This window comes from Pygocentrus nattereri, chromosome 6 (assembly GCF_015220715.1).
Source record: "Pygocentrus nattereri isolate fPygNat1 chromosome 6, fPygNat1.pri, whole genome shotgun sequence".
Taxonomy (NCBI): Eukaryota; Metazoa; Chordata; class Actinopteri; order Characiformes; family Serrasalmidae; genus Pygocentrus; species Pygocentrus nattereri.
Window position 1 is genome coordinate 27336499 of NC_051216.1, and position 21198 is coordinate 27357696.

The 21198-nt window shown below is 38.6% G+C and overlaps 1 protein-coding gene across 1 annotated transcript in view; it reads left to right on the top strand.

Annotated features, from left to right (window-relative positions):
• Positions 1-358: 358 nt before the first annotated feature.
• Positions 359-21198, top strand: part of tmtops2b (teleost multiple tissue opsin 2b) — a 39832-nt gene continuing 18992 nt past the window's right edge. The window contains exon 1 of the mRNA XM_017704676.1: positions 359-1145. Coding sequence (XP_017560165.1) covers positions 773-1145 — 373 coding nt within the window. The 5' untranslated portion in view covers positions 359-772. The remainder of the gene's footprint in view (positions 1146-21198) is intronic.

The following is a 21198-nucleotide window of genomic DNA, read 5'->3' on the forward strand; positions in this document are numbered from 1 at the left end:
CTCCCATTTAGTAATAGATAACATCCATGCCTGTCGTAAGTGAAAGGCTCACTCCCAATCATAGAAAAGGTGAAGTTGATTAAAGAAGCATGAGGGCCCTTTATTTTGAGAGAACGCAAAGAAGAGCCTGGGAGGATACATGAAGGAAACAAACTGCTTTTGAACAGCGAGTTACGTCAGAACAGCTCTCGCTAAAACAAACTGCAAAACGCATTTCAGTGACGGATCTTTTTTTCTGGAGAGAACACAAAACCTAAATGCACACGTCATGCTCGTCCTCCTTGGTCTTTCTCGACGTCATCAGTGGCTTTATATTGCACTCAGAGCGCAGCTGTGCGCTCAGACCTGTGGAGGGTCACTTCTGCACAGCTCCAGAGGAGAGAGGCTACTGCCAGTGAAGCTCAGGCGCTGTAGACCTAGAACTGCACCAAGTCACTGATCAGAGAGGGTCTGACAGCAAAGACGACTCGCAGGCTGGCGCGTTGATTAGAAGATCTGCTTATGTTTAACGCCCGTAGATCATCTCGTGTGGGCGGGCTGCAAACTTCAGTACGGCAGAAAAGCGATTACATCATGTCATACTTACTTATTGTAGACTGTTAAACCACATGGAGCACTTTTAATGCCGGGTCTTTGCTGCGACCACCGAGCCAGTAAGCTAACTAATATACAGCTCAGGACCCACCATGCACTTTTTCCTGAAGCTGTAGGCAGACGTAGAGGGGGCTAACCCTCCCGCTCGAGCTCCAGCACCGCGCGCAGTGAGCTGAAGATGATGTTCTCCCAGCTGCTCGATTTCAACTACAGCCTGAACGGCAGCGCGGAGGAGCCGCTCGCTTTCCTGGACGAGGACTGGAGCGACTCTCCGGCGGAGACGCTCTCGCGCGCGGGCTTCATCGCGCTCTCCGTCTTCTTAGGTCTCATCATGACCTTCGGCTTCCTCAACAACTTCGTCGTGCTGGTCCTCTTCTGCAAGTTCAAGACGCTGCGCACGCCGGTCAACATGCTGCTCCTGAACATCAGCGTGAGCGACATGCTGGTGTGCATGTGCGGGACGACGCTGAGCTTCGCGTCCAGCATCCGCGGCCGGTGGCTGCTGGGCAAGCAGGGGTGTATGTGGTACGGCTTCATCAACTCCTGCTTCGGTGAGTGAAGAGCTCAGCAGGGAACTCCCGGGTTACGATTAAAGAACATTTACTTGTTTGACCTGTTTTAACAACGTTGTGACATTGTTTTCAAATGTACCACATTCTGTGCTGCTTTTATCTTTCCGAAACTATTATCACCTTTAAAAAAGAAGGTTCTTCAAGGATTATTTAGTAAAGACAGAACCATAAACACCCAGAGTAGCATTTTCATTCTGAAATAGTTCTTTGCATGGTGGAATGGTGCTCCAGATTAATGGAGAATGTGTTCTATATAGTATGGAGGACCAAAAATAGGTTCTACTACACTGTTAAAAAATAATAAATAAATAAAAATGAAAAAACAATTGTAAAAAAAACGGTAAGATGTCTGTCAGCAAAAGTTGCCAAACAGTTTCCGTAAATTTACAGTAAAATTCTGTACAGTGGATTACTGTAAAATTACATCTTTTCCCTGCAAATATTCTGTGTAATTTTATGACCAATTTTTAGTACAATTACAAATTTTCATCATTAAAACAATCTCTAGAATGTATTCAAATCACAGAAATACTGCATAAATACATTTAAAGTCTGCAATTGGAGGGTTGCTATCTTTCAACTAACAGTGTAATGAAGTTATTTCATAGAATTATTTAATCAATTTAAAATATGCACCTGTCAAAGTACAGATTTTCAAAGTAAAATAAAGATGCATTATTTTAATTAACGGTCAAGTTACTGTCTTTTCAATCCTATAAAACATCTATAAATAGACCATTTGTGAATAAATGTTCTTATTCTACAAATTTACAGTGGATAACAACTAAATGTTGGTCGATCTGCCTACCAACTATTACAATGTACTGTTTATCCACAAGATACTGCTGTTACAACATTGGGTTCTGCTTGTTAAATACAGAAATACAATGCAGAATTACACAGAATTTTACATTTTTGCCATTCAGTATATTCACTGAATTTCCGCATTATTAAAAAATGATATACCATAATTTGTGGTCATTTTGTTATATTCCACTTTTTATACAGGAGTCAATATACCCAATTACATAAACATTCTGCAGAATTACCTTTTACTTCAGCAGATAAAAGAACGGTATGCTTTAATTTTACATAAATACACAACAGCCAATACACTATTGCTCTTTTAACACAATGTAAAACTATTGGCCAGAACAATAAAACCTTAGCAATAATACAAACTTTCAATCTTTTTATTTTGACACTTGAACTTTAACAATCATGACATCACCCAGTAACCTAGCATTCACAATAAACACCAAATGGGGGCAATAAGATAGCTACTGTGAATCTTTCTACCATTTCAAAGATTTATGTCTGTCTAAAACATAAATAATGTGAATTAGAGCACTAATTACCTTCTGTGTCGTTCTTGATTTGCCGTAGCTTGGACTGTAACAGCATGGACTTACTAAAAGATTCAGATTGGAACTGCATGAGAAAACGGTTTCTTGATTTCACTTAAAAATGCTAAAAACAAAACCAGCAACCTAAAGGACTAAGCAAACACACTCTGCTCAGGACTTAGCTACACTGAATATGGCTGTAGAATGAGGACTTTTAGCTAATACAAAGCACAAGCATCAATAGCAGAACCTAGTACTGCAACAGTTATTACAATCCTTAAAAGAAGCCCACACACAGTTATTAAGGGCATTTTCAACAATGACAGTAAGATGGAAAGTGTGCTGACAATACAAACCCCCCCAAAAAATGGTACAAGAATCTGTGATTTGCTCATTTTCTTAAACTTTTATTTAACTGACAAAAGTACAAAGAAATTATTTTTAATGTTTTGCTGACTGACTGACTGAATTGTATTAGTGAACATAAATAAATTTTGAATCTGACGCCTGAAACACACTCAAAAAAGCTGAAAAACCACTGTTCAATGTGTGTGATCTTCAAGCCCTCAGATGGCACTGCACGAAATGGGAGGGAGTACTTCAGGAATATTTTGGAAAACCGTTGTGAGTTAGCAGTCCGTGGCTACATCAAGAAATGCAACTTTAAAACTAGTGTGAGAAAGCTGTACATCAGTTATATACAGAAACATTGCCAAATTCTCTGGGCCCAGGATCATCTTAGACAGTCTGAAGGACATTGGAAATGTGTGCTGTGGTCTGATGAGTCCACATTTCAGGTTGTTTTGGGGACAAATGCATGTTGAATTCTCAATACCAAAGATGAGAGGGACCATCCAGACTTTTGTCAGTGACAGGTGCAAATGGCAACATCTGTCATGGTAGAGGTCATCAGTGCCCATGGCATCAGTGACATATTTATTATATGCATCAAGACAACATCACCAAGATGGTGCCAGGCCTCATTCTGCATGTGCTCCAACAGCATGGCTTTATAGACAGAGAGTGTGTGAGCCTGCCTGCAGTCCAGATCGGTTTCCTATTGAACATGTATGGCACATCATGAAGAGCAGAATCAGACAACAACCACAGACTGTTGAGCCAGAACTCAATGAGTTGTAAGCATGAACGGGCAAAAATATCACTTACAAAACTGTACCAATTAGTACCTTTATGTCCCAAACAATTAAAAAGTGGTATTAAGAGGAAAGACAATGTAACAGTGGTAAACATGCCTCTGTGTCAACTTTTTTTGAGTGTGTTGCAGGCATCAAATTCTAAAATTATTTTAAATAAGTTGGTCAGTGAAAATATTGGAAATCTTTTCTTTATACTTTTGTCAGTTAATATGGATTCAAGAGAATGAACAAATCACTGATTCTTGTTTTATCGCATTTTACAAAATGTCCCAACTTTTCTGGAAATGGGGTTTGTAGTTTCAGGATTGGGACTTCATGCTCACATCTCAGCACCTTTGTTTTCTTTAGTCTCAGTCCACTCACCCTTAACCATCCTTACATAACAGCTTAAAGATCAACTTGGAGAAAGGTGACAGTCATCTTAGGAGGCATCCATAAGGAAGATAATTCCAGGCTTTGGACACTGTGGATGGTTTCTCTCAATGGTCTTGTTAGCTATCATTAAAGTAGTGACCTCTGCCTCACCTGTAAAAAAGAAAATCAAACATTTCTCTGTTTTAGCCTGTAGCCTGACACGTCCTGTGCACTTTTACATCAATTTAGCATGCAAACCACTGTAATTTAAAATGCAAAACATCTGAAATAATGGTGACTTGTTGTTATTGTTACTGATCAACTGGAAGTTGCTGACTTTTGATGACTGATTTGCCACTTTTCTCTGCTCTATGTCATTGTAACTCTAACCTTTAAGATTTTGTGATCTGATCATTTCTTAAAAAAATAATCTTGAATCATAGTATGTGCAAGCTGTAGTGAGAGCTGAACGATTTGGGAAAAATATCTAATTGCAATTTTTATGAACTGCAATATGAATTTAAATGCAGTTATCTTCTACAAATTAATATAAAGTATATATTTTTTGGCCAAGACGACCAGAATATTCACTTTATAAGCACTTGAGATGCTTGAACAGTGAGTGAGCAAGACTAATACTTAGTGGTTATCACATATACAGCATGTGTTGATCAAACTCATCTACAGGCAGTTCACAAGCTCTGTATGATTTATTGACATTTTCTAATTTAATCCTTGTGTATATATATATATATATATATATATATATATATATATATATATATATATATACATATATATATATATACACATTTTTTTCTATAACAAATATTGGAGCTCTTGTGATTTAAATATAAAAGTGGTTAATCTTTCAGGACTAACTGTAGCACAAACATTCCAGCCTTCATACTGCATCATTTCTTAACTTCCTAATGTTATGTGAACATAACAAAAAACATACCTTGGTCACATCCCTTTGCTTGTAGGAATCTTTTGAACACATGGGAACACAGCAAAATGTGTCCCTGATGGCCACTGAATGGAGGTTTTCTGACCTGGGCAGAAGTGGCCAAACAAATTGTAATTACTGTTTAATTAGAGTTCCCAAATATTAGTCAGGCTGGTAACAATAATTACATGCACCTCTTTGTACTTCTATCAAGAGCTAACATCTTTCACCTTTACCATTACTGTTAATACAATAGTGACCACTACAAAACAATGTTTGACATCGTTTGCCTAAACAGAACTTAACAGATGCACCATCACATTAAATTTATAAGACTAATGTACCTAAACTCTTTAAAGGAATTAACCAGGCTTGCCAGGTCCAGCAAATCCAACTGCAAAAGAAATTGTAAATTGCATATAAACAATACTATGCAAAATTCCCAATTATATGTATTATATGTACATTTACTGATCTGGGCAGTAAATGTTTTTATTAAAATAATAACACAATAACACAAATAAAGAATGTATTATTTTTAAGCTTAATACCATCCAATGCATAGGCTGAATCTCACATGGCTCCCTGCTCCCTACATAATGCATAACATAGGCCTTATAGCTCCTGCACTCACACACTGCATACTATAACAAAGAGATAGCTACCTGCATACTATTCACTACAGGACATTCACTACTTTCACTACAGGACATTCACTACATTCACTACAGGACATTCACTACATTCACTACAGGACATTCACTAAATTCACTACAGGACATTCACTACATTCACTACAGGACATTCACTAAATTCACTACAGGACATTCACTACATTCACTACATTGACTACAGGACAGGCACTACATTCACTACAGGACATGCACTACAATCACTACAGTACATTCGCTACAGGACATGAACTACATTGACTACAGGACATTCACTAAATTCACTACAGGGCATGCACTACATTCACTACAGGACATTCACTACATTCACTACAGGACATGAACTACATTCACTACAGGACATGAACTACATTCACTACAGGACATTCACTACAGGACATTCACTACATTCACTACAGGACATTCACTACATTCACTACAGGACATTCACTACATTCACTTACAGGACATTCACTACATTCACTACAGGACATTCACTACATTCACTACAGGACAGGCACTACATTCACTACAGGACATTCACTACAATCACTACAGGACATTCACTACAGGACATGAACTACATTCACTACAGGACATTCACTAAATTCACTACAGGGCATTCACTACAGGACATTCACTACAGGACATGAACTACATTGACTACAGGACATTCACTAAATTCACTACAGGGCATTCACTACAGGACATGCACTACATTCACTACAGGACATGAACTACATTCACTACAGGACATGCACTACATTCACTACAGGACATGCACTACAATCACTACAGGACATTCACTACAGGACATTCACTACAGGACATGAACTACATTGACTACAGGACATTCACTAAATTCACTACAGGGCATTCACTACAGGACATGCACTACATTCACTACAGGACATGAACTACATTCACTACAGGACATTCACTACATTCACTAAATTCACAACAGGGCATCAAAACTCCATAATTCACATAGTGCACTACACAGAAAGGAGGCATGTATCTGAGATTCAGTACTAGCTTATCTGATCAAGCCTTCTCCATTCTGAACTGCAGTGAGAAATCAGCATCTCTCTGTCTCTCTCTCTCTCTCTGAGTCTACTATCTTGATCGTGAATACGCCGTTCATTCTGAAAGGAGCCCAAAACTCCGCACGCCGCGACTTTCAAAGCTTCTCTCACGGCTTCATTTCAAACAAGCCAATTTGTCTTGAAACCCGCGAACCTCTCTCTGTCTGCGCTCTCTGTCCTGTACAGTTATTCAGACACTTCTGCGACGGTTCGTTTATCCGCTCACAAGGCCGTTCATTTTCTCCTGTCTGGACCAGGCCTTATGGCCGCTACTGCCGTTTTCAAGTGAGGCCAATTTGGCGGCGACACAGCGGCGCTGGGGTTCACACTTCAGCTGTGGCATTGTTCTGATAACGTTACATCCAGTCGACTCGGCTAAACCTGCTGTTAGCCTGCACTAAATCACTTAAACAAGCGTAGTACTACTCGCTCACTGCTGCCAAGACTGCAAGAAACTAAATGCAAAGTGGGCCGTTTTCGGTAAAACAGCAGCTATGTGAAAAAATAAAAGCAATACATCCCCCGAGCTGAACACGAGGACACGGTGAGAGCAGCGACCACTGACGGCCGGGCTGGGATCTGCCTGTGTGCGTCAGCGTGAACGCGCTCCCGGTGCAGCAGCAGGGATCCTCAGCATTCACTGGCAGAACAGACCGATTTTTATAAGAGCACACAACTGTCTGCTAAACTTACTTTTGTGGCTTCAAAACTTTAATTCTACCAAATATAAGACAACTATATACGTTTGAACTGATATTACAATTTACTGCCTGTTTTAAAGAGAAATGCTATGAATGGTTTGACGATTAAATCTCATTTTAGTCAAAATATCTGGTCTGATGCTGTTTGCCAGTTGATAATATGGAAGTTTAAATTAATTTATCATACCTTTACTGCTTTAAAACAACAAATTACTGTTAAGTTACAACAGGCAATTGGTTTGTTATATTATTATTACCCAGTATTGAAAGTTATTTTAAAGGACAGTTCTGTAAATGAATTTTCATTAGGTTTTATAATGTGCTTATTACTTATAATTACATAAAATGTATGTTTTACACATAAAAACATGAGAAAAACAATGATGCACACAGAGTAGGAATAATGTAAAACAACTTTATTGATCTGTATTTTTACACTGATAACAGTGTTTTTACTCTGGAAGCTGTGTTTTTACAATGATGACTACAAAATTAACACTCAAAACTCTTTAAAAATGGTGCAACCATCTTTAAAAAACAGTGGATTCTTATAATCTAAAATAACAGACTTTGACTGTATTTTTACAGCAGATTTATTAGAAAATGTGATTTTCCTGTATTGTACAGGTATATTCTCTTATCAGAAAAATCCTGAATCTTACGGTCAACGTCTGTAAAAAAAATTAAGTCTCAAACAACAGAAGACCCCTTTTTGGTGGTATATAGAGCCATTTAAAAAAGGCTTTGTATAGAACCATATACAACACATTCTCTATCACATTCATATCAATCTGAAGAGCTATTTAATCATGCATAATTTAAGCATGAAATGGTTCTCTGGGTTCTACATAGAACCATTGTCTTTACTAAAGAAACCTTGAAGAACCGACTTTTTAAAGATTGTATATATAATAAGTACAATTATGCACTATCATAAACTAAATGTTGATATATTCTAGAACAGTGTTTCTCAGTCCTGGTCCTGGAGGCCCAATGCACTGCACTTGTAGTGTTTTCATTGCTCCCAACACACCTGACCCATCTAATCAGCTCAAAAATAGCCAATTACTGTGTTAAACTGGGTATGTATAATTAGGAAATGCACAAAAATGTGCAGAGCAGTGGGCCTCCAGGAGCAAGGTTGAGAAACACTGATCTAGAACATATCAATAAAGTAGAATTACGTCAATTTTTCAGCATTCCTGCAACATTCAGTCCTGCAGAGTGATTTGCAGTGAAACGGTGTAGTGTAGAATAAAGGACCCATCTCAGATTTCTTTACAGTGGTGGTGATTTGAACCAAACTCTAAAATCAGTTATGAAACTATGAGAGGCACTTTAGGCCAAAATCCTAACTAACCTCTCACACTCGCTAACAAACTCTCACACTCACAATCAAACCCTCTCACACTCGCCATCAAACCCGTCACATTTGCCATCAAACCCTCTCACATTCACTATCACTCTCACACTCGACAGCAAACTCTCTTACACTCACCATCAAACCTCTCGCACTCACTATCAAACTCTCTCACACTCACCATCAAACCTGTCACACTTGCCATCAAACCATCTCACACTCACTATCACTCTCACACTCGACAGCAAACTCTCACACTCACCATCAACCTCTTGCACTCACTATCAAACTCTCTCACACTCACCATCAAACCTGTCACACTCGCCATCAAACCCTCTCACACTCACTATCAGACCCTCTTTACACTCACTATCAAACCTGTCACATTTGCCATCAAACCCCATAAATGACCTAACAAACTCTCACACTCACAATCAAACCCTCTCACACTCGCCATCAAACCCTCTCACACTCACTATCAAACCTCACACTCACCATCAAACCCGTCACATTTGCCATCAAACCCTCTCACACTCACTATCACTCTCACACTCGACAGCAACCTCTCACACTCACCATCAAACCCCTCGCACTCACTATCAAACTCTCTCACACTTGCCATCAAACCATCTCACACTCACTATCACTCTAACACTCGCCAGCAAACTCTCTCACACTCATTATCAAACCCCCTCACACTCGCCATCAAACCCTCTCACAGTCACTATCAGACCCTCTTTACACTCACCATCAAACCTGTCACATTTGCCATCAAACCATCTCACACTCACTATCACTCTCACACTCGACAGCAAACTCTCACACTCACCATCAAACCTGTCACACTTGCCATCAAACCATCTCACACTCACTATCACTCTCACACTTGCCAGCAAACTCTCTCACACTCATTATCAAACCCCCTCACACTCGCCATCAAACCCTCTCACAGTCACTATCAGACCCTCTTTACACTCACTATCAAACCTGTCACATTTGCCATCAAACCCTGTCACATTCACTATCACTCTCACACTCGCCAGCAAACTCTCTCACACTCACCATCAAACCTCTCACACTCACCATCAAACCTCTCACACTCACTATCAAACTCTCACACTCACCATCAAACCTGTAACACTTCCATCAAACCATCTCACACTCACTATCACTCTCACACTCATTATCAAACTCTCTCACACTCACTACCACCCCTCTTTAAACTCACCATCATACTCTCTCACACTCACCATCAAACTCTCTCACACTTACCATCAAACCTCTCACACTGTCAAACCCTCTCACACTGACCATCAAACCTCTCAAACTCACTATCAAGCTCTCTCACACTTACTATCAAACTCTCTCACACTCACCATCATACCTTTCACACCATCAAACCTCTCACCCTATCACACACTCAGCAATCAGACCTGTCACACTCATTATCATACCCTCTCACACTCACTATCAAATCCTTTCATACTCACCATCAAACTCTCTCACACTCGCTATAGCGGTCCGTGTATTCTCGTCTTTTATTCTGTTATTGTCAGTGGAAAAGTCACAAAATAGCTTTGTTTCACAGTTTCACAAATTACTTATCCAAGTTAAAAACATCTACCACTTTAACCTGAGGTAGACGTGCAGAGGGCACCCATGGTCTCAGAAACTCATCACTGAAATCAGGCCTGTCTGTCAGGGCTGTGCAGAATCCTGACTGCCCCTGGTGTGCATGCGCCCCTGGAATACGGACACTTAAGATTGTACCTGCGATTTTGTTTCAAGTTTTTCTACTGAGAATAACAGAATAAAAGTTGAGAATGCACGGATCGCTATAGCACCAAAACGACTTCATTCATACCATACTCATATAAATGAGATCTTCATCAAGGACAATAAATATATCCAAGGACAGCTGTGGATTAAAATACCTATTAATTTGAGTGGTTGTTGGCTCACAGCAATCATGGGATTATAGGCTGGTAAAAGCTGACTAATCGTCTGCATGTTTCATGTCACTTAGTGCAGGAGTGAAAGTTCTTACAGCACCTTCCACCATAAGAGTATTTTTCACATCAATCACATATATATAAGGTGCATTAACATTTCTCTGCTGACGGAATGAAACTACATTGTGTGTAAATTTGATGAAGAATGGACCAAAGGAAATGACCTAAAATTAGTTGAACAAAGTCTGGTTACAATGACTTACATATAAAGTAAAGTATATTTTTTCTACCCCTATAAAGTTACCATTTTGGAGACACATGGTTTTGTTCAGACAGTAGTGATTTGCAGATATATGTTGTTTTTTAAAGTAGTTAGCAGCAGAGATCATGTTTACTTCTTTTCACTTCAATAATCAACAAAATATGTCATTTCTCAAGGGATGCCCAAACTTTTGCACGCAACTATCCACTATATGGCCAAAAGTATGTGGACAACTGACCACTTCTGTGAGCTTGTTGGGCATACCATTCCAAATCCATTGGCAATAAAATAGAGTTGCCCCCTCCTGTTCTGGTATAACAGCCTCTGCTCCTCTGAGAAGGCTTTCTGAAAGGTTTTGGAGTGAGTCTGTGGGAATTTGTGCCCATTCAATCAAAACAGCATTTGTGAGGTCAGGCACTGATGTTGGATGAGAAGGCCTGGATCACAGTCAGCATTCCAGTTCCTCCCAAATGTGTTCACTGGGGTTGAGGTCAGTGTTCTGTGCAGGCCTCTGGAGTTTCTCTACATCAAACTCATCAAACTTTCTCTACATCAAACCATGTCTTTATGGACTTGGCTTTGTGCACAGAGGCACAGTCATGCTGGAACATGAAAGGGCCTTCCACAAACTATTGCAAAATTCACAAAAATCGTCAGTCAAATATGAAGAAATAACAGTTTTGACGTTATGTTATAGATGTATCATGTTGCAGGGATATCAACTGAAGTTAGCATGCTAACCAGCTAACACCACAGATTTCTGGTAATATGTTGCCTCCTATTTGTTTAGCATGTGGAGTATGAATTTGCCAGGTTGTGTCATCTTACATAATATCCTTTTGAAGAATACAGCAGCAGGGGAGAATCACCACTCAGTGCTGCTGAAATGACCGAGATAGTAAGCAGGTCACTTCTAGGTTCACACTCCTTGATGGTTGACAGTAAACCCACACAAACTACATCACAGCCCAGCACAGAATAGCCCACGTAACACATCTACACCTCCTTGAGCTAAAAGTCTCAACTATTGACAATTTAATGTCTCTCCTATTTACAAGATCAATACAAGTCCAGCACTCAAGTAATGCTTTGTGCATCACCGCTCTGAATGTGCCTCCCACACACATGGTCAAACGAGCCAGTAGTGGGACACTGCAATAGAATTGTCTTAAATGTCTTTGTGTGTTGTAGCATTAACATTACCCTTCACTGGAATTAAGGGGCCAAGGCCAAACCCTGAAAAAACAGGCCCAGCCCATTGTTCCTCCTATACCAAGCTTTACTGTTGGCACTATGCACTCTGGTATGTAATTCTATATGATTACACTTTGTATGAAACAGTCTGTATGGAAACCCATTTCCTGAAGCTCCGAATGCACAATTCTTGTCAAAGAGGTCATTGGATGCTTTCCAAAGAAATTAAATAGAAATTAAATAGTCAAATAGTCAATGATTCGAAGAAATGAGAAGGAAGGAGTAGGAATAAGGCTGTCTGTTATCTATGTGGATTTCAAAGACAACCATGGATGTGCTTGGAATTAAGAGATTTTGGGGAGTCACAATAATTCTGAACATATTGTTCTCAGTGTTTCACATGCTTCTACCAGTTTTCATAATGCAATGGTGCAAAACGAGTCCTAGACTGGACTGGATAGTTTAAAGATTTGGTAAACAGAAAGATAATGGTTTCATAATGTAACATTCACTGTCAGTTAAATTGCTTGTGAAACCTCTCCTGGCAATAGGAACCAGTAATTGAGAACTTGAATGCAATGACTGATGTGAATTGGAAGAAAAAGGATGTCTTCTTCACATCCTACTACTGAAAGCTTGGAGACACAATTGAGGTGCAATTTGGAAAAAGGCGGGGGATCCGTATGTATTCCAGAGCAAAGGAAACATCTAGGGAAGATTATACAAAGGATAATTACAGCAATAGACTATATGTGGGCTTGAAAGGAGAAATACATCACAATGGCAGAAACAGACTTATATGAGCTGGAACAAGGAGCAGGTTTGCAGAGGATTAACAAACACCAGTGGTTAAAAGGTTGGTGTCAACAATCATAGATTAGCCAGCCTAGAAGAGACATGTGAGGTTTTTTCTGTGAAGAGAATGTCACATTCATGCTCATTCAAAACACAAGATTTCAGACACAGCAGACTGGACAGAATGAGAGGGATATGCACAAAAACCACACATTTATCAGTGGATTACACTTGAAGTGTCCTGCTGTGAAAGTTAACCATTTTCTCTTTGAAACAACAAACAAAGCAAAATGCTGTCTAGCTCAGTAAGACATGCTAGTCTTTCTTTTTGATTATAGTCCCCTATTTGTGCTGTCATTCTTTCATTCACCTTGAGGTTGTCATCTCTCCATCTCTTCAATGCTCTTCTTCATTGTGCTTTGCTGAGCTGTGGTTCCAGCACATTAATTTGGTGGATTAGAGGAGCTGAGAAGCTTTCTGGTACCCAGGAGTCATGACCATTGTCTTGGACACCACTTCCAAGAAGAAAGGATTTCCATTCCTCCATGCCCCAGGGGTCTTCGAGAGTTTGATCAGGCACATATTATTCTTTACTCGTTAAATAAATATAACTTAACTTCCCAAATGGCCAATTTTGCCCTTTCTGCAATAGACAGATATAGAGATGCACAATGCCCTTTTGAAGGCCCCTCAAGCATGCAGATCTACATGTCTGAAAGAGGTCAGGGCTTAAGCTGACATTCAGTTTAGAATATTTCTGAACAACATGACAGCACATTGACTTCAGATATACTTAATGACATCCTCTGGGGGATATTGACTCTAACATGTGCATGACGCTGAAGTAACTGAACATCTTCAACTCCTTCTCCTTTGATTATGAATAGCTGATATTCTTTTCCTTGTATTGTTTTTGCAATAGTCTCCTTAGAACCATTTACTCATTGGCCACTTGTTCCAGTCCATCCAGGTTCCTGGAATGTTAACTGAACCTGAATTTCAGTAAGGAATCCCTAAAGGTTCTTAGTGGAATGCGTGGATCATCTCATATGCATTTCTTTTAAATCTTTTTCTGTCTTATTAATGTCACAGAAACTCCTAAGTATATATTTATTTTCTCAGTATGCCTTTTTCAAGCTGTCTGATTCACTGACCAGACTATATTTGTTACCCACCCTTAAAAGGGCATTCTAGGTCTTATTAGGGCATTCTAGCCCTAAAACTAAATCTGTTATGTAGTATCCTGTTTGACAGAATAAATCATTTTATATATTTTCAGGTTTTCGTCAATCTTCCCTCACTACAATACTCAGCATGCATTATGCAAATATAATATACAACGAGTATTATATACAATATTTGCATACTGTGCTCAACAAATCCAACAGCCTACTCGAAAAACACTTGTATCGACCATAAAACACTTGTATTCTTTTAAAATGTACTTATACTTTCACAGGACATCATTAGAAGGGGATTTTCACTTTCACTTCTTTTCCTATTCTTTAAACCAAGAACTCACTCTAGAGTAGGGGTGTAACAGTACACAGACACCACAATTCAGTTCACACTGTGGTTTGGACATCACGGTTCGGTTCTGTACAATGGAAAAAAGCAACAAAAACCCCCGAATGCATTAGGCTAGGTTACTTTTCATTTATTTAGAACAGACAGTAGTGCATGTTACATGAGGTAACTTTAGCTGGTACAGCCTATAGTGTTTGCCATTTGAACTCAGCGGGGAAAGTCACAAGATTTTGGCTAATGATAATGTCTATAGTGATCATTTAACTTCTGTTGTGACTTTGTAGTTAGTGGCAGAGAAAACATTCTTGCTGAAACCCTTCACACATGCAAACATACTGCAGAATGTAGATGGAGATAAGTCCTGTTTCATTGGTTTCATTTTAGCTTGTGCTTCTTTTTTTTATCCTCTCTCTCTTTTTATTTACTTCGAAAGCTGCCACTCTCAGCTATCACTCATTCTTCAAACACCTCAAGTCTCACTTCCTGCTCTAATAGATAGGGGTGTGGCTAAAATAAGGCTCCGCCTAAAGACAAAAACTTTGTTTCAGTAATGACATTTAGAGAAAAAATGCATTATTTATCATTATTTTATCATTTTGTTTTAATGTATGGGTTAGGGTTTAGGATAGCCACCTCCCAACTCTAAAAATGATGATATGATGAAAAAATGGTTATTATGTTTTGGGTTTAAATAGATCAATCACAATAAATAAAGTAAATATCTAAAGTCTGAATACTTTTTTTTTTAAATAAATTTGTTTTCATGTGGGGCAGTTTGAAGTCATTTAGTAGAATGGCCCTTATTTGGAGTACCTAATGAAAAAGGCTAGATTTGGAGATAAAGTATTCCCTGCTTAACCGTGTGTTTTAGTAAGTTGTTTGTTACACTGATCAGAGTGGTTTGAGCAATGTAGAGACATCCACCCGTCATTTGTAATGGCTGTGCAGAACAGGTTATCGTCTAACCAAAGGTCAAATGGTCAGCACAAGTTTTGAAAGCTTCTCTTACTGTAGATAAGGACAAATCAGAGAAAGCTTAATGAAACCCTTAAGAAATGTCCTAGGAGGAGTAATGGAGGAAAGCAAATATGAGAAATGGCTGTAGTCATGGTGCTTACAGTATTCATGACAGTATTCAGGCACAGTAACTCTGCCTGACAATATTACATTTTTCATGGTTTAACAATAGAAGCCAAATAAATAAAGACAAAATGCAATTTGGATTCAAAACAATACACTCAGGATGATCTCTAAGATATGTATTAGCATATCTATACATGAGAACAACAACAGCAACACTAATAAAAATGTCAATAATAATAATTAGAGGTTTTTTTTTTGGGGGGGGGGTTGTCATAGTTCTACTGTCATATGCAAACGTTTGGGCATACAACTAGTCTAATTACATGGTTTGTAGATTTTCTAAGTGAAAATTCATGAAACAGTTAAATAAAAATGAAAACAACAACAACAACAACAATGAACGGGGAGCGAGGATGCGGACGCACGTGCTGAGATAAGCGAGATTTATTAAGGGCAAATCCAGGGTCATCGTCTAAACAGTCCAGGTTCACATAGCCAACACGGATTGATCGGGGGACAGACATGACAAAGCAGAACAGTACAAACACCAATGCAAACAACAGTGCAGAGAACATGCATCAAACAAAGACCAGCGAAAACAAAGGGCAAACACAGGGCGTCACCGGGAAGAGGAGGGACAGGTGAAAAAATCAGGGGCGGAGTCACAAAACAAGGGGGCAGGATCAAAACAAATGCACATGGAAGACCAAAACAAAGGGGCACATGGAGTAGTGGGAGGGGCCAACCGTGACAAATAATAATAATAATACAAAATTGTGCATGACTGTATATTTCAACATTGCCCACTAATACTTGTAACAATAGGAAAATCTTGGTGTCAAATAGAACATTTTAAGAGGTTCTTAAAAGAACTATATACAACACATTATTCTTTATGGAGATTATACACAACATTAGTTACAATAATAGGCAACAATAAGAATAAGGTCGTATCAAAATCATTTTATGAACTGCAACAAATCATTATAGCAATTAGATGGTTATTTGAGTTGTCAAGGTTCTATGGTTCTTTATATCACCACTGCATTTATTGAAGAATCCTTGAACCTCCTAAAAAGTGTTATTATGAATAAAACAACACTGCCTGATTAACAATGTTCAGAAGAGAGGAAGAGAGAGAGAGACAGATGAGAGAGTAGATTGGTTTGTATTATGAAGAGCAGAGTGAAATTCTAATGATACAGTATGTGAAGAACACCTTGTTATTATCAGTGAAACCTCATAACTCTTATCACAGAAAATTGAGAGAGGAAAATAACAGGAACAGAACAGATTCTATTGTTTGTAATGACTAAATTATAACAAAGAACAAAATGATTTCTCTCTCTCTCTCACTCGACAGTCACTGTACCTGGGACAGAGCCAGAAGAGAATAAAATCTCATTTATGACTGAATTATGTAAGTTTCAGCCTATTCTGTTATGTGGAGTTTTTCTCTTCCCACTGCATTTTCTACACATTAGTCACCGTCTCATTCTATATGTGACAGCATATACTTACACCAAGATGTTCTTAAGCGACAGATTGAGAATGCGAAGTGTCTCTGGTACTTCTTACAGAAGTAGCTCCACATAGGTCCTTCAAACAATTCAGACAGCACACTAAGGCAATGTGTTTTCCCATCTTTTATCCTCTTCTCAGCAGCTTCCATAGGTCTGAAATGGTTCAGCTCCAGTAGATTTCTAGTATCGCATGCCATATCTGTACATCTGTGTTTTATTTTATTTTTAATGTTGATATTTGCTCATAGTGTTTGTGTGGTTTCATGAACCAAAAACAGTTCTAATGTATTTTTAAATGACCTTCTCTCTGTTCCCTTTAAACAGGCTGTTTTTGTTAATGTTGTTGAGATAAACGCTCTCTGTTTTCATTGGCTGTGCTGTACTGCACCTCATTCAAAAAGCATCCTGGGTTCCTTATAACTTCACTATAAACGGTTGGGATCAAAGCACTGTAAGCTGAATAGGTGAATATATTGTAGCATGTTTGGAAAATGCTTTTCCTGTTAGCTCCAGGGGGGTTGTTCTACAGCATTTATTCACTGTGGTTTTCTACAGGGGCTAGGTGGGGCTAGCCTGCTGGCTGTACCTTATATGTGTATGTTTTGGAGAGGGGGGAGGAGAAGAACCAGTTTTGGTCGCATCACAGAAACAAGGAATTGAAAGCAGACTTTTTGCAGCTTAATTTCCACATATAGGTTATATGGACTGGGGAGTGCTTGATCTTTTACTTCAATAAAGCAAGAGAAGTTGAGTTTTCCATCATCAAAGTCATTTAAACACAAACACATACAGGACTAAACTATACACAGCTGTAGGTGTGGGTTTGTTGTCAGTTCTAATGCTGTAATTACATATCCCACCATAATTACAGTTCAATCTCATTACAGTACATAATGCTTGCTGGAAACTATCCTAGCTGTCACTGGGCAGAAGGCAGGATACACCCTGGACAGGTCGCCAGTCCATCGCAGGGCTTTATGGAAAACATACCACTATAGTTTATGTTAACTTACAGTATTCAATCTGTGTACTGTATGAATGGTTCCTCTCTTGTTATCATGTCATTGGTTGTCATATTATGTCCAGCAATTTAACTGTGTGATTGTATCATTACCAGTAATTAATAATAATAATAATAATAATAATCTTTATTTGTATAGCACCTTTCATACATACATGCAACTCAAAGTGCTTTACAGAATAAATAAAAAGAAAACAAAGATAAGCAAAACACATTAAAAGAAATAAAGATAGAAGGAAACAAAATAAAATAATGAAATAAACTGAAAAAGATAAAATGAAAAAGATAGAACAGACAAAAGTTTCTTAACTAAAAGCAGATCTAAACAGGAAGGTTTTAAGATTACTCTTGAAGCTGTACAGGGATGTAATGCCTCTTAGCTCCTCAGGAAGAGAGTTCCAAAGCTTTGGGCCATAGTGGCTAAAAGCACCCTCGCCAATCTTTAACCGGGATTATGTTATGTCATAACACTTCCTGTGATGACTGATAACTCAAGTACACTATCATAAGCTATCATGACATCAAATATTATGACATCTGTGGTAAGAGTAGTGGTAAAACGTCATGGAATAGTTTGCCATAACACTTTACGACAGCATACCCAGACAGCATGTGGATGTGGGTCACTTCTGGCAAAGATATGGCACTGCTGGCTCATGGTCGGCATGGGCTAACTACATGTTATGCATACATATGTGGATATGGACCTATAACTACAGAGAATTACTTAATTTCGACGGGGTGGTCCTATTTTACTTGGAGTAACATTTCTACCCTTTACGGTACCCTTTTAGCTTGCCGGGAGACTCACAGACCAATCACGTGTTGTTAATATCACACATGACACTACTCAGCCAATCAGATCTCTGCATTACGATGAGCACTGAGACTCAAGTGAGTGGCGCACACACAGTGGAGGGATGAGGGGAGAGAGCAGTAGGAGAAGAAAGTGAGTCAGAGGGAAATGATTTTACATGACGTGCTCCAAAAAGAGAAATCTAACAAGAAATGTTGTTGAAATATGACTGAATTGTACTTGTGTATGTGATTTGATATTCAGTTGTTGACTGCATAAGATGTTGACATACCTACTAGGCTACTTCAGTATATGGCACTGAATTATAATGCAAGTTAGACGTTATGAAGTTCTGGACCTTTGCTTGAGAATATTTTCTCTAACTGGACCTTACTGAATTGTAATTAATAGGTACATGTATAATATATATTATTATTAATATATATTAATTGAATTAAGATATACGACATGAAACACAGGCCAAATTCCCTCATTCATTGTTATTAGGAAGACCAGAGAAAACAGCAATGATGTATGCCAAAAGATTAGTGAGCTGCACAAATTTCAGCTACAAGAAAATAGCTAAACAGTAGAAAATGCCCTATTTCCACTATCAGGGCAATAATTAAGAAACTTAAAACAACTGGAGATTTTAACAATCTGCCGGGAAAAGGACATATGACTGTACTGACCCCACACACAGCGAGGAGGATGATTTGAGTGGACAAAGAATCTCAAAGGATCACCGATGGGAAATTGCAGACATTAGTTCAATAATAACATGACTATATCTGCATTGAAGATGTTGCAACCCCTGGTTCCTTTCACCACCACTGTGAAGAAATTGTTGCTTTAAGTTTCTCTACAGGGAACCATTTCATATCAAACCACTGTCGATGACTGTTTAAATCTCAGTGATTAAATCACATTGACATTTTGTAAAAAGACATCCAAATATGCAAAAAATACTGTGAGATAATACAGTTTGAAAATATCATTTTGAGTAGATAGTACACAGTATTTTTAAAATAGATTGTATATTCACAAATGCCAGCAAGTTGAGAATCTGGCATATGGAAAAAAGAGTATCTCAAAACTACTCACAGCTGTAAAATTTAGATTTATCTTTCTGTTGTTTAGTGATTGTTCCTAAGCAGCTGGTTTGTAGGTGTTCCTGTTAGTAAAAATGGTATCTGCACCCACCCAAGCCCGTTTAAAAGGATTGTTCTGTTGCTCAACAAGGCAAGACAACAATTAAGGCAACACAGTCCCCTCTAGTGTCACACACTGACAATGTGCCTCCACTGCTAAACAAGACTGCTGATATTTGACAAATAAGTCATGCTGAGGTGAAATATGCACATATTAGCCTGAACTCACATTCTCACTTTCTGCCAGTGTGCCATGTGAAAAAGTAGAAATTCTTAGTCGGTTGTGAAAATTCTGAGTTGAATGTTGAATGTACAACAAGCTGTATTAAAAATATTTAGAATATGTAACAAAAAGCTGTTAGCGATGCACATATTGCCATCATAACAGAACCTCATATCTCTTAAATTAGTTTATATTGTGTATGTGTGTATATTTAGAGTCGGTGTATATATATATACTTACATTTTCCTTCTTATATGTATATTTTTTGTATTTATATTCTACAAGGGAGTTTCACACCTATGAAGATTTTCACTCAACTTCACATCTGTGTAAATATGATGTGACAACAGATTTGATACAAGAAGAAAAACTAATTTATTTTGGACTATTTCTTTCAGTCCAATCACCAGGAAATGTTCACACAATGTAAAAAGAACAGCTGCTGTTATGACAGTATAACTGTATGACAGTATAACATGACAGTATTCTCCTATTAACCTTATTACACTCAAGTCTGTATCACCTTATCACAAACCGGCTACTTCACGCTGATATAGGCATGCCATAAACATGTGATAGCAGTTGTCATACCCAGATAGCACATTTGACATTTAGATCAATGACAATCTGGCATTTAGATGTGGCCCACATACCACACAGAATGAAGGCACAGAGGTGGGCCAGATGCTGTTGCCAGAACCCAGGCTGTTTACAGCCATTACAGGGCCACATCTCAGCCACCTTTAAACCACCACTGCCAGAACTGACCCACAACTCAAAAACCAGGTCATTACAAAAACTGCACAGTGTCATGATGCAGTGTTATGAGGCTCAGGGAGAGGTGGTGTTTAACACTCTTGGACTACCAGTTGCAGATGGCTA